We start from the raw sequence: 27,237 nt of genomic DNA, 5'->3' as shown, positions 1-27,237 counted from the left end.
CTGCTTAGTCGCCTTCCCCCCACATGCTCGTAAAAGAGGACTAATTCATTGAATGTGGGGATACGAGGATGAAGGCTTTGGCGCCTATCTAGACAAGCATTTGCAATGCACTAGGTTTCGCATTTTGGAGACTTTGGGCTATTGGCACTGTAAACGTCAATAGCTTATTATACCGAGGTAAAAGTGGATAGCTCTTTACTCTCTCTTTGTATAAAGGTGAGGGTGAGCAGTAAGGCTTTATCAAAGGATAGCCTTAAGCATCTATGTAGTGGGCTGGCCCCACGTGTTCAGGAGACATAGTAGACGTAGCCAAGATGATTTCATGTAGTTTATGAAGTCTTTAGGAAGTATTTACAGCAAACCCCACAAGGAGCAGCCTGCTAGTTGCTCAGCCAATCTTCCAACTGACAACACTCACATCAGGCACCCAAACATTCCACTCATGTCAATCACACCAACATCAGCTAGAGACAAGGTGAAAGGGAACATTACAGCATAACATGAGAATACTACATATCCTCTCCCTTTTATATTGAAAAATAAATTGAACCACATTAAAATCAAAACAACTACACACAGCAATGTACAAATGATGAAAACGTCCATAAACCCTGGGATGAATGGTAAAACCACACCACGAGAGGGAAAACAGATAAACAAGGGAGGAAAGTAGAGTGAAAGGATTAAACACAGACTCACACCATCCTCCTCCTTTAAAAGAGAACAAAAAGAGAAAGAAAGTAGTGTATGAACAGCTCACATATACCAAGTGAGCAACAACCACATTGAAAATAAAGAGAGAAACTTACCCCAAGACAAAAACACTATGGGCGTTCAGCACCCAAGGAAGTACTTCCCATGTAAAGTAACTGTGCGGAAGGGAACCAAGACCAAACACGCCACCCATCATGTGAGGGACACATGCCATAAGTAGTGTAACAACTAGTGTAGTATAGGACTAAGACCCAAGAACCGGTGCAGCACGAGAAAACAACACAGGTGCAGCACAGTGTGGCAAACTAACACTCACAATAGCAAAGTGAGGCACAGTGCGGCTTACACACTAAACACAGCAAGATGAGAGGCAGTGCGACTTACACATAAGACAGCAAGGTGAGGTGCGGGGTGGCTTACACACTAAACACAGCCAGGTGAGGTGCGGGCGCGACTTACACACTAAACACAACATGGTGATGCGCAGGGCGGCTTACACATAAAAACTACAACATGACGTCAAAAAGTGTAAGAGGGACCAACACCCAAAAACACACACCCAAATGAAAGGATGTACATCCCACTCAGATAGTGTAAGGGTTGACATAATAAGAGAGTTGTCCAACAACATGGAAATGGTGACTGTAGGAGAGTAGGGTCTGCAATCCTATGATCACCCAGATTTTTGCTTTTTGCTTCACTGGTTTACGACTTTCCCTGGCTGTGGGCCTGCTAATCAGACCCACAGCCTAGCTGTTCTCTCTATTCCAAATTGTACCCAGGTACTGAATTGGCACTGGGCCCTCTCTAAGTCCCTGTACCCAGGGCTGAGGTGCACCCAGAAGTCTCCCAGAGGCTGCAGCATGTATTATGCCACCCCTGGACTGACTAACCAACTGGCGGCTTGACAGCTGGGGGCAAGGTGGTGTACTCACCCTTTGCTTTAGATATAGTATCCCTATATCTAAACCTAAATGGACACACAGATCTCCTATCAGTCACTCCTATGGCAGGCCTTAACAATCCTGAAGGCAGAGTGCTTGGAATCGTGTGAGATAGTGCTCTGGCATGAGCTGAGCCTGTCTGCGGCTTTCGGGATCCAACCCTTAGCCGTTTCCATGATATCGCATACCATATACTCTTAAGTGCATTATAATCCTCGCGGTTATATGCCAACTCTGGTATCGCTTTATCAAAACATGTCGAGTAAGGTGTCATACGAATTGGAATACTAACCCCTCGCCAATTCTGGCGACGGGGTTAGCATTCCACCCTTCTAGAGGGACACGACATGTATGTAACCTGTAACCCCGGTTATAGTCAGACATAGCCTTAGCCAGCACCGTCCCAGACAGGATTTTGTGTATCCTAGGTAGGCAGGGCTTTAGAGGAAGGTGACTGCAAGTGGCACCCCGGTGCTCACTGTGCATAGGCCGGCTGAAACCAGTTCCAGGGGCACTCCAGCCCCTGGCCTGGGGAAAGCCCGCCAAAGGAGAGGGGTGTAACCACCCCCCTCCTAGACCCACCCATAGGGCAGGACTTAGTCGCGTGCCAGCCCCTTTTTGCAGGATAAAGGTAGGACCTGGCCCCCTTCCAAATCAGATCATCTTTGAATCCTGAAACTACTTTCCACGAAAGGAACTCAAGACTTCTTCCCAAGATTCTCCCTTGTGACTAAGGAGTAGTCACCCTGCAGCAGCAGGCACCAACCAAGCATCGCGGTTTGTTGCCAGTCTCTCCTTCGGATCAAGACTGCTCCAGCACGACGATAACCGGCTTCCCTGGCACCTCTGACCTCAACCTACACCATCAGCCCAGCTGTGATCCGTGGGTGTGACGAGACCTCGAGGGACCGGCCATCTTCAGAACTGCACGACGCTTGTCCAGCACGACTCCCGAGTGACCCTCGACTGAGTGATTTGGGGTAAGAGAAGCCCCGACCCTGAGCAGCTCCAGCACCGAAGTTCAGCCCCCCTGCATCCACGAGATCTGCGTGGGGCCCTTCTGCTCTTTGCTGCCAACCGCGTTGTCCAGGTCACTTGCCCGTTGGCTAGTGACCCCTTCACGACGCTCCACGACGACAACTACTGCTGGTCTGGTTGCTCCAGACTAGCCCTTGCTCCCCTCCAACAGAGGAGCACCCTGGACCCTCCAGGTCCACTCAAGACGCCATTTTAGGTCCACCGCGTGGGCCTTGCATTTGCCAAGACGTGTTGCCCAATCCTGGGTCCAGCGACGTCGACAGCAAAAACCTTCGTGGGACAACTCGCACCTCCATCCTGGTCGCCGACAACGCCTCCTGGTCCGAGAGACTGCAGAGCCCAGCAGCGCCCACTCACCTGGCTGAGGTGACTTCGTCCGGTGCCATCCTGGTGCCCACTCAAATCACTGGCTAGTGATTCAGAACTTGGTCCCCTCTGCTTACAGGTTTCTTCTTCCCTGATCCAGGCTTGGATCACTCCGAACTTTCTTCACTGGCCGCCTGCCAGCAACTCTTTCTTCAGGCTCCTGGTTCTTCAACGTGGGTTTCCGACGCAACTTCAACCCTATGCAGCCGCAGCCCCTGGGCTAGGTAACCTGAGTACTCCGGTGCTCCAGCATAGTCCAACACCCTAAGTGTTCGGATCCACTCTTGTTTTCGACCCACCTAGTCGGGTTCGCCCGAGAACAGTAACTTTGCAACTGCTAGCCTCCATAGACTTTTTCCCGCCTTACGCGTGAGAGTTCCCACTCTGCACACGACGTCCACAGGCCTCCTGCATCTAATCCCAGTGTTTAGAATTGTAGGCCTAGCGATTCCTAAGTCTAGAAAAGTATTACTTACCTGCTAGCAAGTTCGCATTCCACTTACTGTGTATATGGTTTTTCGTGCCCCTAGGGCATTTGTGTAAATTGTGCGACAAAGTATTTTCTTAAGAGTTTTGTTATGTGCTTAGCTCCCTGACTCAAAGAGTTCAGGGTAGTCTTGTTATAAATAAATATCTGTTTATTTTCATAACAACTTGTGTGGTGTCCTTTCACTTGGTGTTCAAGGGGTAATGTGATGGTAAAACAGCTGGCTTAACACGCCCTCTAGAGTCTTAGCCTTAGACTGCTCGTATCCATGCTACTAGGATAGCTGGTCTATAAGGTTGACTTACAACCAATCATCAATAAGGGTTGTTTGGACTGATACATAGTGATCACTAGAATAGTGAGCACTGCATATCAGGCCAACTTCTCACAGTGACTGACTAAAACCCAAACCAGGCATAACAAGGGAAAGGCTTAACAAATTTCTGACAAGAACGTAAAGAGGAGACAAGGGACTAAAACCCACTCTCATCCCTTAGAGAGGGATATGATATCTGAAAAGAAAACGTGTGAAAACCATCAATGTAGTACAGTCATAAAGGTAAGTACACCCAACAAAAGAAATCAGATCGCCAATGAGCATATAACATGTCATTCAAAACACACAGCACGTTTTCCCTTTGCAAGACTACAACTAGTGACAAAACAATAAAATATGCACTGTAAGCTTAACATAACAAACATGTCACTGGTGTGCCTGTCACCGCAATGATGAGGAACAGGTATTCCTAGGAACCCAAGAGCACTTCGAAGGAAAGGAGTGGCACACAATACTTGTGAAAGAATAGTACAATGCTGCAGAGAAAACTCCGACTGAAGGGCACCAGGTGTTATGAAATTCAAACTCACCACACGATCTGCAGTCAAAGTTCAGTGTCCAGGTTCTGAATCAAAAAGAACTCAAACTCGCCACCAAACGTTGAGACTGTCAACTGTTGCGCTTACTTGTAAAGCGTTGTAGCTAAAGCCATGAGGTCGGAAACGATTTTCACTCCGGGACTATCGTGCTCTTAAATAACTTTATTACATTAACAGAACATGGTTGGCAAATGAAAGGAGAGCCCCAACTTGTTGAATGAGCCATCACCAACAAAAGATGGCTGCACGCTTTGTACGTCGCGCAGGGTGGCTCTCGGCGTGTTGGTGCTACAAAACGTCTTGTGACAGCCAAAAGCCTCTTAGAAGAACATGCGTCACAAAGTTCCTTTGAGGCATTGCAGGACAACAGTGGAACAGGTCAGGTAAGACTGCACGCGCTTTACTTATTTAAAAAAAAATGCTGAACGCGCGTGCTAGACACAGCTCGTGCCTTATTCAAAGAAGGAGCTGTTAAACTGTCCTTACTGCGGCCAAGCTTCAGCAGATGTTAAAATAAATAATAGACCAGGAGTGTCTCACCTTGTCCCTTATGTAGACCCATACTTTGCGTTCTCCACCCGTCTCAAGATTAATCAAAATTTCACAAACAATCTTGTCTAACGGTCGCGGAACTAATGTTGCAGCTCGTCCACTAGCCACTGGCAATGTAAGATGCAGCCATAATCCACTTTTGCGCAACCACACGTTTCGTTGCACTTCGATGCAGCGTAGTGGCTGACAGCAATACACGGTTGTGAAAAGCACTATTAAAAATGCCAAACTGTATCAGCAATGAATAAACTCTCAATGTGAATTACAATGTGCAGCATCAATGTAGTAAGAGTCCACATGAAGCAAGTCACAATCAAAAGGCTTTCCCTTCTTAAAGACGCAGTAACAGATATGGCTACACAAAACCGAGTACAGCACGCTTGGGCTGGGGCTGTCCGATGTAATAGACACTGGTGGAGCTGTGAAGCGTGCTGCTCCAGTTTCCTTTGTTTCTTTTTTTTTTTTGATTTCCTTAGTAAACACTTACTCAGTAAGTCTACTTGAGCAGTCTGTGTATCCAAATTGACAAAGTACTTCTTTTAAATTTCCTCATGTTGTTTTTGCTTGTAATTGCTGTAGGTCCATTTCAACATGCAAACTTCTTTTAATCTTCATCTTTAGCTTCCATAAGACCAAGTTCGTGAGATAGGCTTCCGATCGTGGCCAAAATGTAGTGGGTTGGCCCCACGTGTTCAGGAGACATAGTAGACGTAGCCAAGATGATTTCATGTAGTTTATGAAATCCTTAGGAAGTATTTACAGCAAACCCCACCAGGAGGAGCCTGCTAGCTGACAAAACTCACACCAGGCACCCAAGCATTCCCATCATGTCAATCACACCAACATTCTACATGGGACACTCACACTGGCAGAGCAGCTAGAGACAAGGTGAAAGGGAACATTACAGCCTAACATGAGACTATTACAATCTGTTGTACACACTCAGGCAGCAAATGTCACACACTCAAAGACTGAACTCAGACCAATTTGCTTGTATCAAAAATATTATTTAGTTATTTTATTTCTAGAACCCAGCCAAGCCTGGTGCAGATAAGTGAAATAAATGCCTTGTAAATTTCCTATGCAGTGTTTTACAGTTGAATGCAGGTTCAAAAGCAGTTGGTTGAATTACAGGTAAGTCAAAAGTTCAGATTTACTTTTTAGTTACTTTACAGATTACTATGTGCGTTACTTTTCAGATTACTTTTGCTAATCAGTGTCATATGCCTAGATATCACACTGAGATATCTCCTACAAAGTAATTCACAATTTTTGTACAGTTTTTAAAAGTCCCTTACAAACCAACTCTACACACAACAATTTTCAAGGAAAAACAGTCAATGTATTCCTATAGAGAAAAACGAAGTTAACAGTTTGCAGGTTAAGTACTTATTTGTGGGAGTTGGTATTCTAGGGTTAGAACCAGGGTTCCCCCCAGAGTCGAGGATACACTCTCAGAACACCCTCGGTGGCACTAGAACGGCCAGGTGAAGAGTGCTGAGGCCCAATGGGTTTAAAAAACAAAATAATATATTTTTTATTAAATAGGCTCATTAAATTACAAGTACTGAAAGACAGGTGTATACATTCAAATGTTCAAAATGTAGTAACAAGAATGTTTTATAACAGGGTCAATACACCATTAACATTTTAGTCACAATCAGGTAGGCTGCCGTTCAGGTAGGTCTAAATCATCCAGGCAGTCCATGTGGCCTCATGTCTTCTTCAGTCGCAGGTCTCACCTACAACCAATAACTCACGTACTGTTGATTCATCTCCCTCGTTTCTGTATTTCTTTCAGGGGGGACGATATTTTATCATATTTTTCCCCACAGCCCCTGCTGTCAAATATAACCTTTTCCGCTTGGTGACACCAATCAAGGTCAGTTTCCCATTGTGCCACCCTTTGGGGGAATGTGTGACCCCCACCTTCTCGCTATGTTGCGCTCTGCCACTCCGTTTGCTAAGGCTAGCCAGGTTCTTGTGTGCCTAGGACAGTCTTCCTCCCCCTTAATAATAAATAAAAGACCCTTGGCATCTACAGGTATCCCTTCTCCTATGACCTTTGATATTATCATCGTCAATCTCTGCCAAAAGCGGCTGATTATCGGGCATTCCAATATAATATGGAAAATGGATCCGCCTGACAACTTCTTATGCAGTGAGACAACTGTACTTTCCCCCATTTGTACAGCAGTGTGCGGGGGTAGCAAGAGTGGTGCAGGATCCTAAGTTGTATCAATCTGAATCACAACCTAATTGCTATCCCTGTAGGCCCCTGCAACGCATCGGTCTTGTAAACTTGTGAATTTATAAAGCGCGAATTGTTGCCCGGGGGCGTCCAAGCGCTGTTATGCCTAAATCCGCCATCCAGGACGCTTGTAGGGAGGTTTGGGGGTCTGGTGCGTTATATATAGCTTTTTTATACATTGTAGAAGTTCCTTTGTCGGGTATCGGATCTGCTGATAGTCTGTCTTCCAGAGGGGAATAGTCAGGGATGAACTCTCCTCGCTGTATGCGTCTACTTAATGCATTTGCAAAACGCGTGTAGGGGAAGACTTGGGTAGATGCTAGTTTAAATTTGTTCTCCAAGTCCTCAAAGGGTATCAGTGCTGTTCCTCTCCATACGTCCTCTAGGTGGTCAATACCTATGGACCGCCATCCTGAAAACCCTGCCAAGGTGGTTACTTCCATCAGTTGATCTCCCACCCACAGTGGTGTCATTGCTGTCAAGAAGCCATACCATCCCAAATATTTGTTTGCTTCAAACCAGCAGTTCATTACTGTTGCAAAGTGAGCCAGGAGTTACATTCATCCATTTTGTAGGCTGGTACTTCTCTATCAGTATATATCCATTAATTTATAACCATAAGTTGTGAGGCTCAATAGTACCACAGTCTAGCGTCAATGATCCCAAGCCCATCCTCGTAGACTCCTCTCTGCAATTTATTCAATGCTATTCTAGGTATTCCCTCCTGCCATATTAAGATACAGAGTTCCTGAGCTAACTGTTTTAAAAAGGTGGCATGGACCAGGCATGGTGTGTTTTGTAACAGAGGAGGCGCGGCAGTCATTTTGTAAAATGCTGCTCGCCCCATCAAAGACCGACGGAGCATGCAACACTATTTCTTATCTGCGCAGAATCTTTCCAATAAGGGGAAGAGATTTTCCTGTAGGAGTAACGCACAAGTTACTACTTGTGCAACAATATATCTGTAAGAGACATTAGTTAGTGATAGATTCCTTACCTTAGAATATCCCCAGGCGTCAGACTGGTTCCAGAAAGTTTTGCTTAGCAGTACCCTTGCGCGTCAGTAGGTGGCGTACTGCAGCTCCGCGTCCGTCACTGGCGTCGTCAGCGCCGAGATGACATCACGGAGAGTACTTAGGCGCCACCAATGCGCGCTGACGTCAGTTCTGTACACAACTTTCCACGCCAGGAACACAGAGCCATGCAAGATACTGACCATTGGTGCATAAAACTAGGGCCCAGAAAGGGATGCCCTTAACCCTAGTAATCAGTCCGCAGAACGGGCAGGATGGGTAGGGCCGTAAGGAATCTATCACTAACTAATGTCTCTTACAGATATATCGTTACACAAGTAGTAACTTGTGCATCTGAAAGAGACACGTTAGTGATAGATTCCTTCCCTTAGAATAGATACCCCAGCAATACCAACACCGGAGGTGGGTCTGCGAACAGGATTACACCGTAAAGTCACGGAGCACAGAATGGCCAAAGAAGCAGTCTCTCTGGACCTGACTGTCAAGGCAGTAATGCTTTGTAAACGTGTGCAGCGAGGCCCACGTAGCTGTCTGATAAATGTCCTGCAAGGGAACACCGCGTCCCAAGGCAGTAGTGGCTGCAGTTGCCCTGGTCGAATGGGCACGCAGCTCCACAGGAGGCTCATTCATGGCCAAGTAGTAACATGCTTTGAGGAATAGAACAACCCACCGGGAAATGGTCCGTTTGTGCACAGCCCAACCTATTTTGGCGCCCAAGTAGCCAACAAAGAGCTGATCATCCACCCGGAACTGTTGTGTACGCTGCAGATAGAAAGCAAGCGCACGTTTTGGGTCTAGACGGTGGAGCCTCTCCTCCTCCTTGGAAGGAAGAGGAGGCAGAAAGAATGTGGGCAAAGTGATGGTCTGCCAGATGTGGAAGGGCGTGACAACCTTTGGCAAGAAAAAAGGACGGGTCCTTAAAACCACCTTGTCCGGATGAACAGAAAGGAAAGGCGGTTTGGAAGAAAGAACCTGGAGCTCACTCACTCTTCTGGCAGAGGTGATAACTACCGGAAAAGCCGTCTTTAGAGTAAGAAGACGTAAAGGACAGTTATGAAGAGGCTCAAAGGGAGCGCACATCAGAAAAGTCAAGACCAGATTTAAGTCCTATTGAGGCATTATGAAAGGCACGGGAGGAAACATTTTTGTAATGCCTTTGAAAAAGCGGTTAACAACTGGGGACTTAAAAAGAGAAGGCTGATCCGGAAGCCTCTGGAAGGCGAAAATGGCAGAAAGATGACCTTTGATAGTGCCAAGATCAGAGCCCTGCTGGGCCAAAGACAGGAGAAACAGAAGAACCTCAGGAAGAGGGGCAGAAAGGGGATCCACAGCCTTTGCTGTGCACCATGCCACAAATGTGTTCCATCGGCAGGCGTATACTGTTTTAGTGGAGGGATGCCTGGCTGCCAGAATGGCATTACAGACTTCGGGAGGAAGGTCGAAGGCCGTCAACTGGCGCCGCTCAATCTCCATGCATGGAGGTGGAGGGTGGGCAGGTTCGGGTGAAGGACCATCCCCTGCTGCTGCGACAGAATATCCTCCCGAAGAGGCAGTCAGATCGATGGTCATACTGACTAGCTTGGGATACCATACTCTTCGAGCCCAGTCCGGAGCCACAAGAATACCTTGGGACTGGTCACTCCTGATCTTTAGTACTCTGGGCAGAAGGGGTATAGGCGGAAAGGCGTACAACAGACAGCAGCTACACTTGTGACGAAAAGTGTCTCCAAGCGAGTGCCGCCTTGGAAATTCCAACGCGCAGAACTGATGTCACTGTGCGTTCTCTTTAGTGGCGAATAGATCTAACCAAGGCTCACCCCACTGCTGAAAGAGACCTTGCGCCACGTCCGAGTTCAGATGCCATTCGTGATCCATCAAGCACCGGCGGCTGAGTTTGTCTGCCCTGGCGTTCAGAGAACCTGCCAGGTGTGGAACCACCAAGGTAATGCCTTGATGTTCCAGCAGAGCTTCCTGACATAGGCTCCAGGACCCCACCCCGCCTTGTTTGTTCCAATACACCATGGCGGTGGTGTTGTCCGTGAACACCTGCACTACACTTCCCCAGACAGAGGGAAGGAATGCCTTCAGTGCAAGTTGGATCGCCCGAAGCTCCAAAAGGTTGATATGGAGCCGGGACTCCGCAGGAGATCAGAGGACTGTGATCTCCACCTCTCCCAAGTGGCCTCCCCATCCCAGGAGGGACGCACCCGTCATTACTGTGTGCTCTGCTTGAGGAAAGGAGAGGGTTCTGCTATTGACCCAATCGCGATACGTGAGCCACCACTGCAAGTGACGTGCAGTGCCCTCCGAGAGCTGGACATGATCGGACAGGTTGCCCTGATGCTGCGCCCACTTCAGGTCCCACTGCAGAGCCCGCATAAGCCACCTGGCATGTCGCACTGGCAGGAGGCCATCAGGCCCAGGAGCCGGAGGGTCATCCTGACTGAAACCCGGGTGAGAGGCTGAAAGATCGGAATCTTCTGGTATCCTGGACTCGCTGCTCAGGAGGATAGCCCCGAATATGCGTCGAATCCAAAACCACTCCGATGAAGGGGAGCTTCTGAGAGGGACTCGGGTGCGACTTTGGCACATTGATGGAGAACCCCAGCAAATGCAGGAAGTCGGCCGTAGCCTGAAGGTGGATGAAGACTGCCTGGGCCAACAGCAATTTGGTCTTCTTAGATCTGAACATCTTTCCCAAAAATGGACGACTAATGACTACCACTCACTTTAAAAACACCTCGAAAAACTGTCTGTTGATGTATAACAGCTTCCACCCTAAACACCTACGGGACAACCTCCCATATGGCCAGTTTCTGCGCATTCGCAGGAACTGTACTGAGATCGGAAACTTCAGACTCCAGTCTAAGGACTTGAAAAAGAAATTGGAAGCCAGGATGTACCCAAACAAAATCATTGATCAGGCTTACAAACGAGCAAAAAACAACTGCCGGGAGAGCCTATTGGAAGAGAAAGCACCGAAAGAGGAAGAGAAAAGACCTATTTGTGTGACCACGTACAATACAAGTTCAAACCAAGTGACAAAAATCATCAATAAAAATTGGAAAATTTTGAACAGTGGTGGTCTGGAAATACCAAAACCTATCTTCTCACACAAAAAAGCACAAAGCATAAGGGATGTTTTGGTCCACACAAGACCGAAATCTAACAATGTCAATGGGCAAAAGAATCCGAATTTTGTACAGGGCCATCACCCTTGTGGAGGATGCAAAGTCTGCTGCCTAAGAAATGCGTTACTTACCTGTAACAGCAGTTATCCAGTATTGGTGTCTTTCATAGATTCACATGCCTGAATCATTCCCCGTCGTCGAGACGGGAGCCTCCGGTAAATAAAAAAGTAATGTCCTATAGACATACATAGAGAAAATAGGCCCAAGGGTCTCCCCTTAGTGGCCTTTCCTTGTCCTTATGTAAAAAGGACCAAACTCTTACAGTCAGCCAATCAGCTCCGACCTCCCTCTAGGACCTCCCTGGGAGGAGCCCCAGTCCCTCAGATTTTCGTACGCACCCAACTAGGTTGGCGTAATATTGTTAGAGAGGGATGTGAGACCTTCCAGGGGAGGCGGGAGGGTTGCATGTGAATCTATGAAAGACACCAATACTGGATAACTGCTGTTACAGGTAAGTAACGCATTTCTTATCCAGTATTTGGGTGTCTTTCATAGATTCACATGCCTGAATCAGAATAGCTAGCAATCAGATATGCACCCGCGTGATGGAAATGCTCTGTAGTCACAGTAGACAATGCATGTGTCGTCATACAACATGTGGACAGCATAACAGTAACATCACAATAGCAAGGAACGTGCATACCTGGATGGCGGGATGTAGGAAGGCCCACATCACTGAAAGAGATGGCGAAGCACTGCCTGGCCCACTGCCGCATCCTTCTGAAGTTCGATATCCAGGCAGTAATGTCTGGAGAAAGTGTGCGGTGACTTCCAAGTCGCCGCTCTGCAAATGTCCAAGATTGGTACCCCAGCGAACAGTGCTGCGGACGTGGACATCGCCCTGGTGGAGTGAGCAGTAACATGCTCAGTTAAAGGCCGTCCGGCCTGGTCATGGCAGAATGCAATCGTTGATGAGATCCATATTGAGACGCTTTGTTTCGTGAGGGACAGGCCCATTCTTGGTCTGCTGTATGTCACGAACAGTTGTGAAGAGTTTCTGAAAGTCTTAGACTTATCTAGGTAGAACCTGAGACATCTTTGAGATCTAAAGAATGTAGAGCCATTCCCGCTGCGGTTGAAGGGTTCGCAAAGAGAGTTTGAAGGATTGTTGGCTCATTGAGACGAAAGTCTGAAGGCACCTTTGGAATGAATTTTGGATTCGGTCTCAGCACCATGCTAGCATTCCTGAACTGCATGTATGGTTCCTGAATGGACAGAGCTTGGAGCTCGCTCACTCTTCTGGATAGAAAACCGCCTGTAGCCCACTGACTCTTAGTGGGGATTTTTCACGAGACATACTTTGGGTCAGCTCCGTGTACTGGTTGAACGGATGTTTCATGAGCTTGGTAAGAACCACATTGAGACGCCAGGAGGTGGCAACATCCTTACTGGCGGGAAAGATCTATATAAAAGTTTCAGAACTTGCTTAATCAACCCGTTTGACCAGAGCGATGGGCTCGTTTGAATTCTTTTATAACGAGATAGCACTGTTAAGTGTGCTGTAATGGATAGATAAGGCAATATTTGCACCAGTGATGTGGAGAAAAGCATATTTCTGCGGTCTACACCGCAGACACAAAGCGCTTCCCTTTCCGGGAATATGTTCACGTGCTATCCGCACTTGCTCTGGCAAGAATGTCTACAGTCCTGTGGATTATTCCGATTGTGGAACTCTGAACTCAGTCTTGTGGATTATTTCGATTGTGGAACCCTGAACTCAGGGGTCAGGCTACCAACCAGAGAGACTTCAGACCCTGATGTCGAACTGCATTATCGATCATAGCAAGCAGAGATAGATACTGCCGCCGGTGGATCGGCGGCTACAGGGATAGGTGGTGGAGTTCTGTGAACCAATGTCGCCTCTGCCCAATTGGGGCTATTAAAATCAGAATACCAGGCTCCACCAACCTTGTCTTGAGGACAATGGGAGCATCGGGAATGGCGGAAAGGCCTACGCAAAGACATTGCGCCCTGCGGTTGGAGATGCATTCCCTAGCCAGTTACCGAAGTGTGGGCATTCGGCTTGCATTCACGTCGCAAGTAGATCCATTTGTGGCGTGTTTTATCTGGAGAAGATGTGGCCAATGAGTTGTTGGTCCAGCTCCCCGTTACAATGGTTTCTGCCTGCTGAACGCATCGGTGAGCCCATTGTTCGTCTTATTCTTGGTAGGCAAGCTTAAAGGCCCAGGAAGACCGTCAGCAGTTCAGGCAGATTGATATATAGTGTCTTCTCCATAGGAGACTACCTTCCGCATTTTGTGACGACGTGAGGAACCGCCGGAAGTAGGAGAGACAAGCCTTGAGATAGTTTTTGAGAGGATATTCCTCATTGTAGGACTCCGGCCATGTGAGGATTCCCTTTTATGTGGCAAGATGACCCTGTAGATTGTAACCACTGCCTCGATAGCGCCTCTTGTAGAGGTCTTGTTCGTAGTTGAGAGCGAGGAATCAGGAGGATACACTATCACTCTCTGATATGAAAACCTTTGCTGACCGTGTGGCCAGGGTTATACCTAGGAAACCGATGTACCTAGGAAACTGATGTAGTGAGAAGGTCTCAGGACCGATTTTTCCTGATTGAGGATGAGATCCAAGCATCGAAAACTGAAAGCAGGCGTTGGGAGACCTGGACACGTCTTTTAAGGATGAAGCCTTGAGCAGGCAGTCCTTCAGAACCGAAAGACTTGGTGTCCTAGTTATGTCGCTCCCAGGGAACTGTATTTCGTGAATATGTGTGGTGCAGACTTGAGCTCGAAAGACAGAACGCGAAACCGTAAATGTCTGCCCACTACTGCAAATCGTAAGTACTTTGAGCGATTCCTGTGAAGTGGGATATGGAAGTAAACGTCTTGTTTGCTGGACCTCATGGGTTACCATGCGAAACAACTGCCTCATTTAGGAGGGTGTTGAAGTCTCTGAAGCCCAATGTTGGTTTCCTCCTCTTATCTTTTTTCTGGATATAAAAAGGAAGCGGGAACAAAAAAAAAAAAAAACCTTTTCCCTTATGAGGAGGAGGTACTCTCGCTATAGCTCCTTTGAGGAGGAGGAACTCTCGCTATAGCTCCATTCTACAGCATAATCCAGACGTAGATGCAGCTGTATATCTTGATATCTCTGCTGCCCGTTCCATGAGAAGACAATTTCTCAGAGGATGGGAGCTTGTTTTGCTATTGTCGGCGACTGAAGGCATTGTGGTCTACTCTGGCCTGAAGAGCAGGAAGATTGGAATTGATAATTCCTTTGAGGGAAGACCTTCTTCTTCCTCCATTTGTACTAAAGGACAGGTCCATATACCGAGGAGTGTCCAAAGCTCTCGCATTGTCTGTTTCGTTAATTTTTCGCGCCAATAGTGACTGGCTCTCATCTGGCCTGTCCACAAACATTGTTTGCACCTCAGGACGGAAAGGGCCCTCCTTGGATCCGCAAGACTGCTGGTCCAGCCACCTGCGGCACCCTGTCATAGCGATATTCCTCGTGTAGTGTATGGTTTAACGCCAATGCACCGCCTCTAGCGGAATCCACCTAACTTCCTCTTCGGATGAGTCTGGTAATTCCGGCTGGTATTCGGAATTCCGGCTGGTATGGGGCCAGTGTGCCCACAATTTTTCCATGCTAGCGTAGCAAGAGCGCTAGAACGTTCACAGAGGAAAACCTGTTCGTCAGGTTGTCCACTCTTAGACCCTCCTTATCAGGAGGAGGTGACAACGGGGCGGAAGGATCCCCGGAGTTTTTCTAGGGCGCCTGTGGCACTACGGAGTCCGGCTTAGAAAGTTCCTGTCAAGCACGCCGGTGCTGTATCTGGCGCCTTATACTTCTTCTCCAACGGAGGGATCACCAGTGATACAGAGGAGGGGCACTACCGGACCCATACCACTTCTGACTATAGGTAATGGATAACCCGTATTGACCTTACTGCCTTCTTGTAGGGTTCTTTGAAGACGTACCAGAAGCAGGCCTGTTCTTGAGAGGTCATGGAGATCGTAAAACGTTGAGCAGCTCTCCGTACCACCTTAGAAGAGATTCCAGAAGTGGTGGAGTTCCTTCTTCGTCGATGAATTCGTCGACGAGGTTGCCGTCGTAGACTATGCCATCGTAGACGCGCAGTCATAGATGACCATACCCTCTTAAAAGAGAGTACAGACTTGGTGGATTTCCTCCTTCGTTGACGAGTTCGTCGACAAGATCTCCGTCAGAGAGTATGCCGTCACAGACGAGCAGTCATAGATGAGGCCGTCGTAGACTACTCGTAGACAAGGCCGTCGACGCCGTCGTAGACTAGCCTTCGTAGCTGAGTCTGTCGTAGATGAGGTCATCATAGACTAGACCATCCTAGACGAGGCCATCGTAGACGAGTCCCTCGTAGACTAGGCCATCGTAGACGAGGCCCACGTAGACGAGGCCCGCGTAGATGAGGCCATCTTAGGCTAGGCCATCTTAGAGAAGGTTAGAACACAAGAAAGTCCCTAGTTGTCAGGGAGTACCCTCTGTCATGGCCCCTTGTTCTCAAAGGACCTAGCACGACATCAACACTATTGTTGTGTCTCCCCTGGTCCTGTCATTCGACTGGACCCCAATTGATGTACAGACCAAAAAAATTTTTTTATCAATTAGATACTCGAGGTCAACAGAACACACTTAGAATAAAACATATATAATTCCTGTGGCATTCAAAAAAGATTTTCTATATTTGTATGTATTAAAAACAGTAATTTATTAAAATGTCATCACGTTACAGTACATCACATATTGCATAGTCATACAAAAACAATAATATATAAAAACCAAAGAGTCGACGCGGCGTTTCGGTGTCTTGACCAGTGAGTCACACCTTCTTCAGGACGGTTTTTAAAATCACTAAAAAGAGAATGCCACAATTATACACTGTTTACAGACTTATTCAAAAACAAGACCTCGAGCTAAAAAACATATATACACATTGCACATTTATTTAAAAAGCAACACTCCTATACTTATTCATTGCAATTTTCCCATTAGTGCAATTCTACCCTTTCGCATACATCGGATATATTTCTTATAATTCTTCTTATCCCCTTTCAGATCTTATATTGGTAGCCATAGTCCATATATTTTCTTGTTTATGTGACTAATAGAAACATAATTGTCTTTATAAGACTTGTTACCGTGACCAAATATGTACATTTCTGATTTACGTAGATCCTATGGTTTGTTTGCTGATACTTCAGAGTTCTACATACCTTGGACATCAAGTGAGACAGATAATGATATAACCTCTGAGTTTACCCTCTATTTCTTAATCCATTAGGGGTAATGTAGAACTCTGAAGTATCAGCAAACAAACCCTAGGATCTACGTAAATCAGAAATTATTTTTATTATTATTATTATTAATTATGTTTCTATTAGTCACATAAACAAGAAAATATATGGACTATGGCTACCAATATAAGATCTGAAAGGGGATAAGAAGAATTATAAGAAATATATCCGATGTATGCGAAAGGGTAGAATTGCACTAATGGGAAAATTGCAATGAATAAGTATAGGAGTGTTGCTTTTTAAATAAATGTGCAATGTGTATATATGTTTTTTAGCTCGAGGTCTTGTTTTTGAATAAGTCTGTAAACAGTGTATAATTGTGGCATTCTCTTTTTAGTGATTTTAAAAACCGTCCTGAAGAAGGTGTGACTCACTGGTCAAGACACCGAAACGCCGCGTCGACTCTTTGGTTTTTATATATTATTGTTTTTGTATGACTATGCAATATGTGATGTACTGTAACGTGATGAAATTTTAATAAATTACTGTTTTTAATACATACAAATATAGAAAATCTTTTTTGAATGCCACAGGAATTATATATGTTTTATTCTAAGTGTGTTCTGTTGACCTCGAGTATCTAATTGATAAAAAATTTTTTGGGGTCTGTACATCAATTGGGGTCCAGTCGAATGACAGGACCAGGGGAGACACAACAATAGTGTTGATGTCGTGCTAGGTCCTTTGAGAACAAGGGGCCATGACAGAGGGTACTCCCTGACAACTAGGGACTTTCTTGTGTTCTAACATTATCTCACCCTGTCCCGTATTGGCATATAGGGTATCTCCCTCTTTTTTCTTGCATCTTAGAGAAGGCCCTGGTCGACCAGACAGGCTGTCCTAGACGATGTCGTCGATGACTATGCCGCCGTAGACGAGTCCTCGAAGATGAGCCTACGTAGATGAGGCTATCGTCGATACCGTAGACAGGGCGTCGCAGGCGAGCAGTCGACTCCTTAGACTAGCCCTCGTAGACGAGGCCGTCATAGACTAGGCCGTCGTAGACTAGGAAATTGTAGACTAGGCCATCGAGCACTAGGCCTTCGTAGACGACTAGGCCATCGATCATTAGGCCTCCATGGAGTAGGCCAGTAGACTAGGCCATCGTAGACTATAGATTAGGCCATTGTAGACTAGGTCCTCGTAGACTAGGCCCTGTAGACGCTATAGATAGGCCGCCGTAGACAGGCTGTCAGACGCGCCCACAAAAATGCGCCTTTGTAGATGAGGCCATCATCGTAGGTGAGGCCATCATCGAACCGTAGACAGGCCGTAGACATGCCGAGTAGTCTTCGTAGATGAAACCATCATTGATACTGTAGACAGGCCTTCGTTCCGAGAGGCTGTCGTCGATGGTTGCGTCGCCGACGTCAAAGGTTGCGTCGCCGACGTCGATGGTCTCGTCGTCGACGGCGACGGTCTTGACGTCGACGGTCTCGACGGCGACGGTCTTGACGTCGACGGTCTCGACGTCGACGGTCTCGTCGTCGACGGTTTCGCCGTCGTCGACGGTCCTCGTCGACGTCGACGGTCTCGACGGTTTCGCCGTCGTCGACGGTCCTCGTCGACGGCGACGGTCTTGACGTCGACGGTCTCGACGTCGACGGTCTCTTCGTCGACGGTTTCGCCGTCGTCGACGGTCCTCGTCGTCGTCGACGGTCTTTGCCGTCGACGGTCTTTGCCGTCGACGGTCCTCACAGTCGTCGACGGTCTTCGCCGTCGTCGACGGTCCTCGTCGTCGTCGACGGTCCTCGCCGTCGTCGACGGTCCTCGCCGTCGTCGACGTCGACGGTGTCGAAGTCGACGTCCATGGTGTCGTCGACGGTCTCGTCGTTGACGTCGATGTCCTAGTCGTCGACGCTCTCGACGCTCCAATCGTCGACGGTGTCGCCGTCGACGTCTATGGTCTCGTCGTCGACGTCATCGTCGAAGCTGTCATCGACGCTCTCATTGTAATGATGATGGTTTTGACATCGATGGCTTCTTAGGCTGTACCTCTAGGAGGTATAGACGACGCCTTTCTGAACGAACCTATGACCAGAGGAGGGGATATAGACGGCTCATACGTCGTCTATTTTGTCCGATATTTCTCCAAAGCAAGTCCTTTACTCTCCTTTCCCACAGAGTGGGGAGACCCTTGAAGGACTGCGCCCGGAAGACCCCTGAGCGGTCTTGTTTAGGGCCTTCTCAGGATGGTACCCTGAGGAATGAGTCTGAGGAGATTCTCTATTGAGGTCTCCTGGACTTTGAGGGCTGAGTCTGAGGAGATTCTCTATTGAGGTCTCCTGGACTTTGAGGGCAACACCTCATCGCAGTAACTGGAGAAAATAATAACCTCCTTTCTGGCCTTAAGCATATTAACAGCTCTGTTCACGACCCCTCAAAAGTCACTTGAAAAAGCAACATACCTTGTAGCCTTTGGTCTGAGTGCGAGGAACCGAGCAGAGCCACCTCTTGGAACAAGAAGTGCAGGCTCCAAACAGAATTCTTCCGTTCTTTCCCTTGTTAAAACCTTCTTTAAAGAAAGTATTTGAAGATAAAGATGTATTTGAAGATAATCCATAGTAGAAAAGCCAAATTAAGTGAAAAAAACACAGAATCTGAGCAGAGCTCAGAGGAGACTCCCTTAGCACAACGTGCGGTAGAAAATCTGAGGGACTGGGGCTCCTCCCAGGGAGGTCCTAGAGGGAGGTCGGAGCTGAGTGGCTGACTGTAAGAGTTTGGTCCTTTTTACATAAGGACAAGGAAAGGCCACTAAGGGGAGACCCTTGGGCCTATTTTCTCTATGTATGTCTATAGGACATTACTTTTTTATTTACCGGAGGCTCCCTTCTCGACGACGGGGAATGATTCAGGCATGTGAATCTATGAAAGACACCCAAATACTGGATAACTGGGAAGAGCAACAAACTGACCTTCAACAATGGAACTGTTTGGGAACAGAGAAATTTCAGTAATTGTAATAGTGCCAATGTCGTGTACTTGATCACCTGTCCCTGCAAACTTGAGTATGTGGGAATGACGAGCAGGGCAGTAAAAATCAGAATAGGCGAACACAAGAGTACTACAAAATGCAAAAAATCAAGCACAAAACTCACCAACCATTTTTTGGAAAAGAATCATAGACCTGAAGAAATATCTTGGACTGTGATTGAACAGGTCGGCAACGAAAACTTCCTCTTGGAGAAAGAGCAGAGGTGGGTGTTTTGCATCCAATCCCACAAAATAGGTTTGAATGACGATATACCCTGGGGCCAATTATGATCTCTACATAGCTTGGACAATTCTATTATAATAACTGTTCAATTGATCACCCAGAGAGATCACATAGCCCCCCTAAAAATTTGGCATAAGAATAATATCTGCAAACAACAGAGACTATTCCTAATCACCAGATTCGGATATACGGATGATACATGGCAAACCAATGTCTTGGAAACATAAGACCAACTGCAGAAAATTATATATACACCAGAACCCCATTGTAGCCAATAGTGAAAAGCGTAGAAAGACTTCCGTTTTTTCCCTCTAGACTGTGCCAGATAGCGGCAGCCATTTTAGGTCAGCGCACTAGTTTTTCCCGTGGGCGTCAACACACATGCCGGACAACGCGGAACTGAATGGTTTCTTAACTGTGCAATGAGCAGGAAACTGTCAGTCTTCGGAGCAGCACGGGGGTAGGAATAAGGACAAGCTCTTATGCCGGTGATGTAAGTAATAGACTCAGACCTCGAGTCTTTAATAAATGGGTCACGGGGGCATAAAAAATCACAGATATGAGCTGTATATGACAGATTGGTGCGGTTTTATTTTACAGTCGACCGCGCTGAACACCCTTCGCCTGCAAGCTCATGGGGCATTGAACACTCACAAGGAGTACGTATAACGCCATCACGATGGCCATAGTCGATATCACAATTTTTTTTTAAACGCGAAAAAGGGTTTTCATTTTTCTACCCGTCAGTTTGGTCGTTTGAGTGTGTTGAGTCGCAATTGTATGGGTGATGAAACAAATGTGAACCTCTTCAGTTTGAGGGTTCTGCAGAATAGGTCTGGTGGAATCAACCAGTTATGAGAGGTGTATAACAACTGCCTTTTATCAAATAAGGCACAACAATCGTTTATAGTAGCTCATGGCGATTCGCCTCTACTATGTCTCATGACAACAAAAAATATTTGTAATAATATTCGATTGAAGAAAAACACGTATTTATGTTGTTCTTTCCCCTTCTCTCTTCCCTTTTTTTCCTTTTCATTTACAGAGACCGCAATAGGTCAATATTTTTGGTATTCATTGAAAATTACCATGCTTCACTAGGGCCAGCTCATGCCCTGAAGCTCAAACAGTCAGCTTATTTTTGCTGTATTGTTTGTAGGACAGTAGGCTTATTATTGTAGAACTGAGCTATTATCAGTAGGGATCACTATATGGTCCTGATGAGTAAGCAGTAGGGGACTGCTTACGAAACATGTCGACTAGGTAGCAAGCTAATGCTCTACCTCACATTCCCCTTCTTAATGTTCCCAGCTAGAGAAGTTAATAAAATATATTTTTCTACTAGGCCAGGGAATTTTTAATTTTTTTTAATTTTTGTATTCTCTGCACTCACTAGTAAGGTCCCTACACTTCACTGACACCCCTACACAACATTTGTCACAACATAAGTGCTCCCGCGTAGTTCGTTTGGTCGTAGCACGCCCCGCCCCGTTATAGGGACGGGAAGACCCCTATGATGAAGCATGACAATAAGGGATTATTTTAGTGTGTGAGGGGTATTTTAAAAAGCACATAGTGCTCTTGTCTTTCCAAACCTAAGAGAGAGCCTAGTATCTCACAGAATCATTCACAGAATAAAAAACACTTAAAAATGTTCAACACCTCGTCACATTGATAGAATCTCATTGTTTATATGATACTGCTAGTAGGGTGATTCTATCAGTACCTCTATGCTTCCTCTTTTTGTTTTGGAACTATGCCTATGCACAAGAAAAAGCAACACAAAGTCATACAACGTATGAAAAAGATTAGCCACAAGTCCGAGAAAGCTAGGCCGCAAGGGCCAGAAAATCACAGGAGACCAGACATGAGGCGGGAGACCGCTGAATCACCTTGACAATCAAAAAGGTCCACGCCATTGAATGGCAGATCCCGAAGAGCGTTCCGAACATTGTCGGGAAACCAACTATCGTGCAACCACGCATGATGGTGCAAAGCAACCGACCGGGCCATTGGCCTACCCACAGAATCTGTTGCGTCCAAGAATGATCAAAGGGAAAATTGCGCCATTTACCAGCTATCAAGAAGGCAGCGATGCAAGTTAGCGCGCATCCCTTCTGGGAGGGAAGGAAGAAGGAGCTCAACTAAGTCCCAAAGGGCAAAAGAAGCATGTGCGAACATGCAAGACGTGTTCAAGGCACAGATGCCTGCACTGGCGGAGGCAATAATGTGGCGACCACATGTGTCCAGCCATAGAGACTCCCTAGTGGGAGGTAGCAACGGCAGAGTGGAAGAAGGCTGCTCAAGGGTCCTCACTCAGTCCCACCCTCTTCAACGTTTACATGAGCCCCCTCGCGGCCATCGCACGCCAACATAACCTCAACATCATCTCCTATGCCGACGACACTCAACTGATCCTATCACTCACCAGAGACCCTAACATGGCCAAAACCAACCTACACGAAGGAATGAAAGAAGTAGCCGAATGGATGAAGCACAGCCGTCTGAAACTGAATTCAGACAAAACAGAAGTCCTCATCTTAGGTACCTCCCCCTCCGCCTGGGACGACTCTTGGTGGCCAGAGGCCCTTGGAAAAGCACCCATCCCGACGGACCACGCACGGAACCTGGGCGTCATCCTGGATTCCTCACTCTCGATGTACAGACAAGTCAACGCCGTTTCTTCATCTTGCTTCAACATTCTCCGCATGCTCAAAAAAACATTTCGCTGGATCCCTACCGAAACTAGAAAAACAGTCACCCACGCTCTGGTCACGAGCCGACTGGACTACGGAAACACCCTCTACGCCGGCACCACCGCAAAACTCCAGAAAAAACTACAACGCATCCAGAACGCCTCAGCCAGGCTCATACTAGACATCCCGCGTAAAGAACACATCTCTGATCACCTGAAAAACCTCCACTGGCTCCCCGTCAATAAGAGGATCACTTTCCGGCTCCTAACCCACGCACACAAAGCACTCTACGAAATCGGACCCGATTGCCTCAACACACGATTATCCTTCTACGCCCCCTCCCGCCAACTACGATCCTCCAACCAAGCCTTTGCCACTGTACCTCGCATCAACAAAACCACCATGGGAGGTAGATCCTTCTCCTACCTAGCAGCTAAAACTTGGAACTCACTTCCCACTCACCTTCGCCTTACTCAGAACCACCTAGCATTCAGAAAGCAACTCAAAACGTGGATATTCGACAAGTAACTCCCCACCCTTCTTCAAGCGCCTTGAGACCCTCTGGGTATGTAGCGCGCTATACAAATCTTTTGACTTGACTTGACTTGACAAGGCGAAAGCCGCCTGCACAACCAGACCCTGAGCTCTACGGTGGAGAGACAAGCAGACAGGACTGTTTGGGGTTGGACGATGCGTGCGAGCAATGGCCCGATCAACAGGATCACCAGAGGAGGGCTGTGCCCAGGTACCAGGAAGGATGTCAAACAAAGACCCACCCAGGGGCAGCAAAGGCTCCATGTCCACAGGCTCAATGGGAGAAGATCCAGTAAAGAATCAGAACGCAGGAAAACCACAGGGAACTGCAATTGAAGAATATCCGCAGCCCTGCGGACAGCCCTCGCAAAAGCCGCACTACCCTCTGTCGCCATTCTGAGGGGCAACAACAAACCATTGGTTGGGGACGGTTGGAGGCTAACTGGTCCACTAGATAGTAAAGGTGGAGGAGCCCGAGGTTGATCCGAAGGCCATGGAACGCTAGGCACTTGCACCAAGGGGCCCCGAAATGACCCCGAGTATGGTGATCCCGGAGGGATTTCATCATCCTGGAACAGAGGAGCCGTAGGCGCCAGCGCCGAGAACATCCAGAGGGGACCCTATCTGGGCGCAGCCCGACGGAGAAACTACCTCCACCTGCGGGGAGGGAAGAGGTCAACAGGGTGTCGAACTCGGTGCTGCAGTCGACATCAGCGCAGGAAGCCGCACAGGGCTATGCGGGGATTGGACGGGTGGGCTGGACGGACGACTGGGATGCCCCTCCGGGCCATTTCCCGACATCCTATCGACTCCGGAGTCGATGCACACAGCCGGTGCAGAGGACGAATCTGCCAGCAAAGACCAGACATGAGTGTCTTCTTCCTCTGTTGGATCCGAAGGCGCACAAGGTAGAGGGGGTGACCCGAAGAAAGACTGGAGAACCCTTGAATAGTCCTCCATCTGGGACTTCGTCGCTCCGACACCCGGAAAAGGTGGGTGTGGGGAGACGACTTCTGGGCGCCTGTGCCTGGCAAAGACCGAGAGCAGCAGGCCCCAGCGTCACGTTCACGGGAGGGCGACCTCCGTGACTTATGCTTGTGCTTACCTGTCTCCGAATTACATCCGCGGGAACGACCCCGTGAGTGGGCCCGATCCCGAGAGGGAGAACGGTGGCGTGCAGGCGCAGGACTGGACATCCGGGCGGCCAGCAGCTTCATACGACGCTCCCTGAGGAACTTTGGTTTCATCTGCCGACAGGCGTTGCGCTCTTCGGAGTCGCGATGCACTCCCAGGCACCACATACGTATTGCATGCAAATCCGTGACAGACATTTGTCGCATACAAGTCTGACACGCTTTAAAGCCTGAAGGCATCGCACTGTTCAGTGACGCCGAAGGCGTTGAGAACGCCTAAAAAAACAGGCCAAGGAACTGCTGGTTTTCCTGGACCCACGTTGGGACACGGAAAAGAAGAAAACTGACGTCAGCGCGCCGGGAGGGGCTTATATTGATCCACTGACATTACATCCGTGGATGACGTCAGGGCGGAGCTGTGTGGGCTGCCTCCGGCGCACAGAGGTGCTGCTGCGGAAAGTTTTCCGGATCCAGTCTTATGCCTGAGGATTTTCTAACTTAAGGAATCTGTGGCTAGATGTCTCTATCAGATATCTCTATTAAAATATTGGCCTTGACCTTCATAGTGTGTAAATGCAAGTCTAAAACCTGACTATGAGTCTCATCACTACGGCGAAGGAGGCCCTCCTCTGTCACTGGTCTAGGAAGAGAACATTTTCATCCTCATAATATTGCACCTCATCACCATTATAAACCCAAAGGGGGGTTGGCTCTGGTCAATGTCGGAACAAAAAAGCTGTTGGAGTGCTGGGGTGAGTTCTGAGATAAAAGCGCAGTTCTGTCTGAATCGGAATGGACTGGGGTAGAGTGGGTCAGTACAGCCTCAAGATACAACCTCTGTCGCTTCCAAGATATACCCGGCTCAGAGACAGAGTGGACTAAAGGAACTGTGGCATCCTTTGTTTTGTGCAGAGTCATTTGGAGGGGCGGGGGTTTTACTGTTTTTTTGATTAACAAATACATTTGTCACTGTATGATGGATCTACACCAAATTTGGTCCATTGGTTCGATTTCAAAGGGGAAGGGGAGCCACGGAAGTCTTAATTTGCTAATAAATTTGACAACATTTGATAAATCTGAACAAATATTTGTCACACATTTATCAGGTTTAGCTGTCTGTTGCTTATGTCTTAAATGGGGGTAATAACAGTTTTATTCATGAATACATTTGGTACTGTCTACAAATTGTTAATATGGAAGGGGCTTGAATTGGACAACATAACGAGAATTTCGGGGCATTTTCAATCTCGAGATTGTTGAAGCATAACGGACTCTATCAGAGCCGTACTTGAAACATAGGAAATCTATAGACCCAAATGTAATTTTCCTTGGAAAAGTCCATTCTCCTTTTGGCATATTATAGTTTTTGTTTTGAATGTATTAACTTACATTTCCATTCAAAGTTTTATTTTGGTCACTGAAGGTAACATGAACCCGGGTGAGTTCAAGACAAATAACTTTGTGAAACAAAAAATTAATCAATGACTAAAGAGTTATTAATTTTAAAAAACTATGCGAGTTTCCATGGCAAGTTAAATCATGCAACTTAGCACTTACTGTTAGCGGAACAGGGTCTTGGAAGGCCAGGCTCATCTCATGGCAGAAAAGGTAAAGGAGCAGCCTTTCGCACTTCTGTATAAGAAAATAAAATGACCGTGAATAGACTAACACAAACAGGGATTGATTTATCAAATTAAAATGACAACTGCAGATTCAACAGTGAGCGTAACCTTTCATAACCACTTTCAAAGATATTCCAGATTAAGAAGTTGCGGGACTAACACAAACAGGGATTGATTTATCAAATTAAAATGACAACTGCAGATTCAACAGTGAGTGTAACCTTTCATAACCACTTTCAAAGCTATTCCAGATTAAGAAGTTGCGTACACTGCAAAGTGGCATTAGGAACTTCACTTGAAAAGGAAATTGTTGCTTACCCTGTAATCATCTGTTCATGGCATGTACTGCAGTAGATTCGCATTCTGTGCATACTACAGCAATCTAGTATTGGGCTTGATGTGTACAACTTATTTTCTTTTTCAAAAGAAGTCTTTTCAAGTCACGAGACCAAGTGACTCTACCTATGGCAATGCACAGGAGGTGTGAGGAGTGGACCAAGTAGCGTCCTTACAGAGGTTTGCTAGTGGAATGTTACTTTAAAAAACCAGGCACGCCCCTTTCTTGCGGCGAGTAGAATGGGGGCTGGAGGGAGTGGGCAGAGACCTTTCAGCTTTAGCATAACAAGTCTAAATTCACTTGACAAGCCAACGTGCCACTCCTGCCTTAGTAATGGCACTTCCCTTTCGTGGCTTAGATTAGGACATGAATAGCTGTTGTGTCTTGAGAAATACTTTAGTTACTTTAATGTAGTACATTAGCACACTTTTTACATCCAAAGTATGTAATGTGTGTTCTGCTACAAACTGGCTACGGGGAAAAAACTGGCAACCATTTTGTCAGATCAATGTGAAAACGGGAGCCCACTTTATGGAGTAATTGGGAGTGGTTCTGCAAACTACCCTATCACAATGAACCTGGAAGAAAGGCTCCTTCAATTTAAGAGCATGTATCTCACGGACTCATTTAAGGGAAGTGATGGCTATGAGGAAAGCTACTTTACACAACAGAAATTGCAATGGTTAAGAGTGAAATGGACGAAAGGAGGGCCCATGACTCTAGTGAGAACAACAATAAGGTTCCACACCGGAACAGGAGGCGTCCCAGGCGGATGCAAGGACACACTCAAAAAGAAATTTGAGACCAATTTAGAAAAATAACAGATTTGTATATATTATTAAAGAAACCAAGATCTGAATCGGGTAAGTACTTTCGGGGATGGAATTTTTACAGTAAAGCAAAAATATAGCAACATTTACAACTTTTGAGGTATGAGCCACAAACGTG

General features: G+C 46.9%; 1 protein-coding gene across 1 annotated transcript in view; it reads right to left on the bottom strand.

Moving 5' to 3' along the window:
- The window catches only part of TRIM24 (tripartite motif containing 24), a 1,142,914-nt gene that overhangs the window by 103,950 nt on the left and 1,011,727 nt on the right, over positions 1-27,237 (bottom strand). Inside the window, exon 16 of the mRNA XM_078672569.1 lies at positions 25,888-25,962. Within this exon, the coding sequence (XP_078528695.1) occupies positions 25,888-25,962 (75 nt within the window). The remainder of the gene's footprint in view (positions 1-25,887; positions 25,963-27,237) is intronic.

This window comes from Lissotriton helveticus, chromosome 1_1 (assembly GCF_964261635.1).
Source record: "Lissotriton helveticus chromosome 1_1, aLisHel1.1, whole genome shotgun sequence".
Taxonomy (NCBI): Eukaryota; Metazoa; Chordata; class Amphibia; order Caudata; family Salamandridae; genus Lissotriton; species Lissotriton helveticus.
The sequence above is the reverse complement of the archived record's forward strand: the minus strand, read 5'-3'. Positions and strand labels throughout refer to the sequence as shown.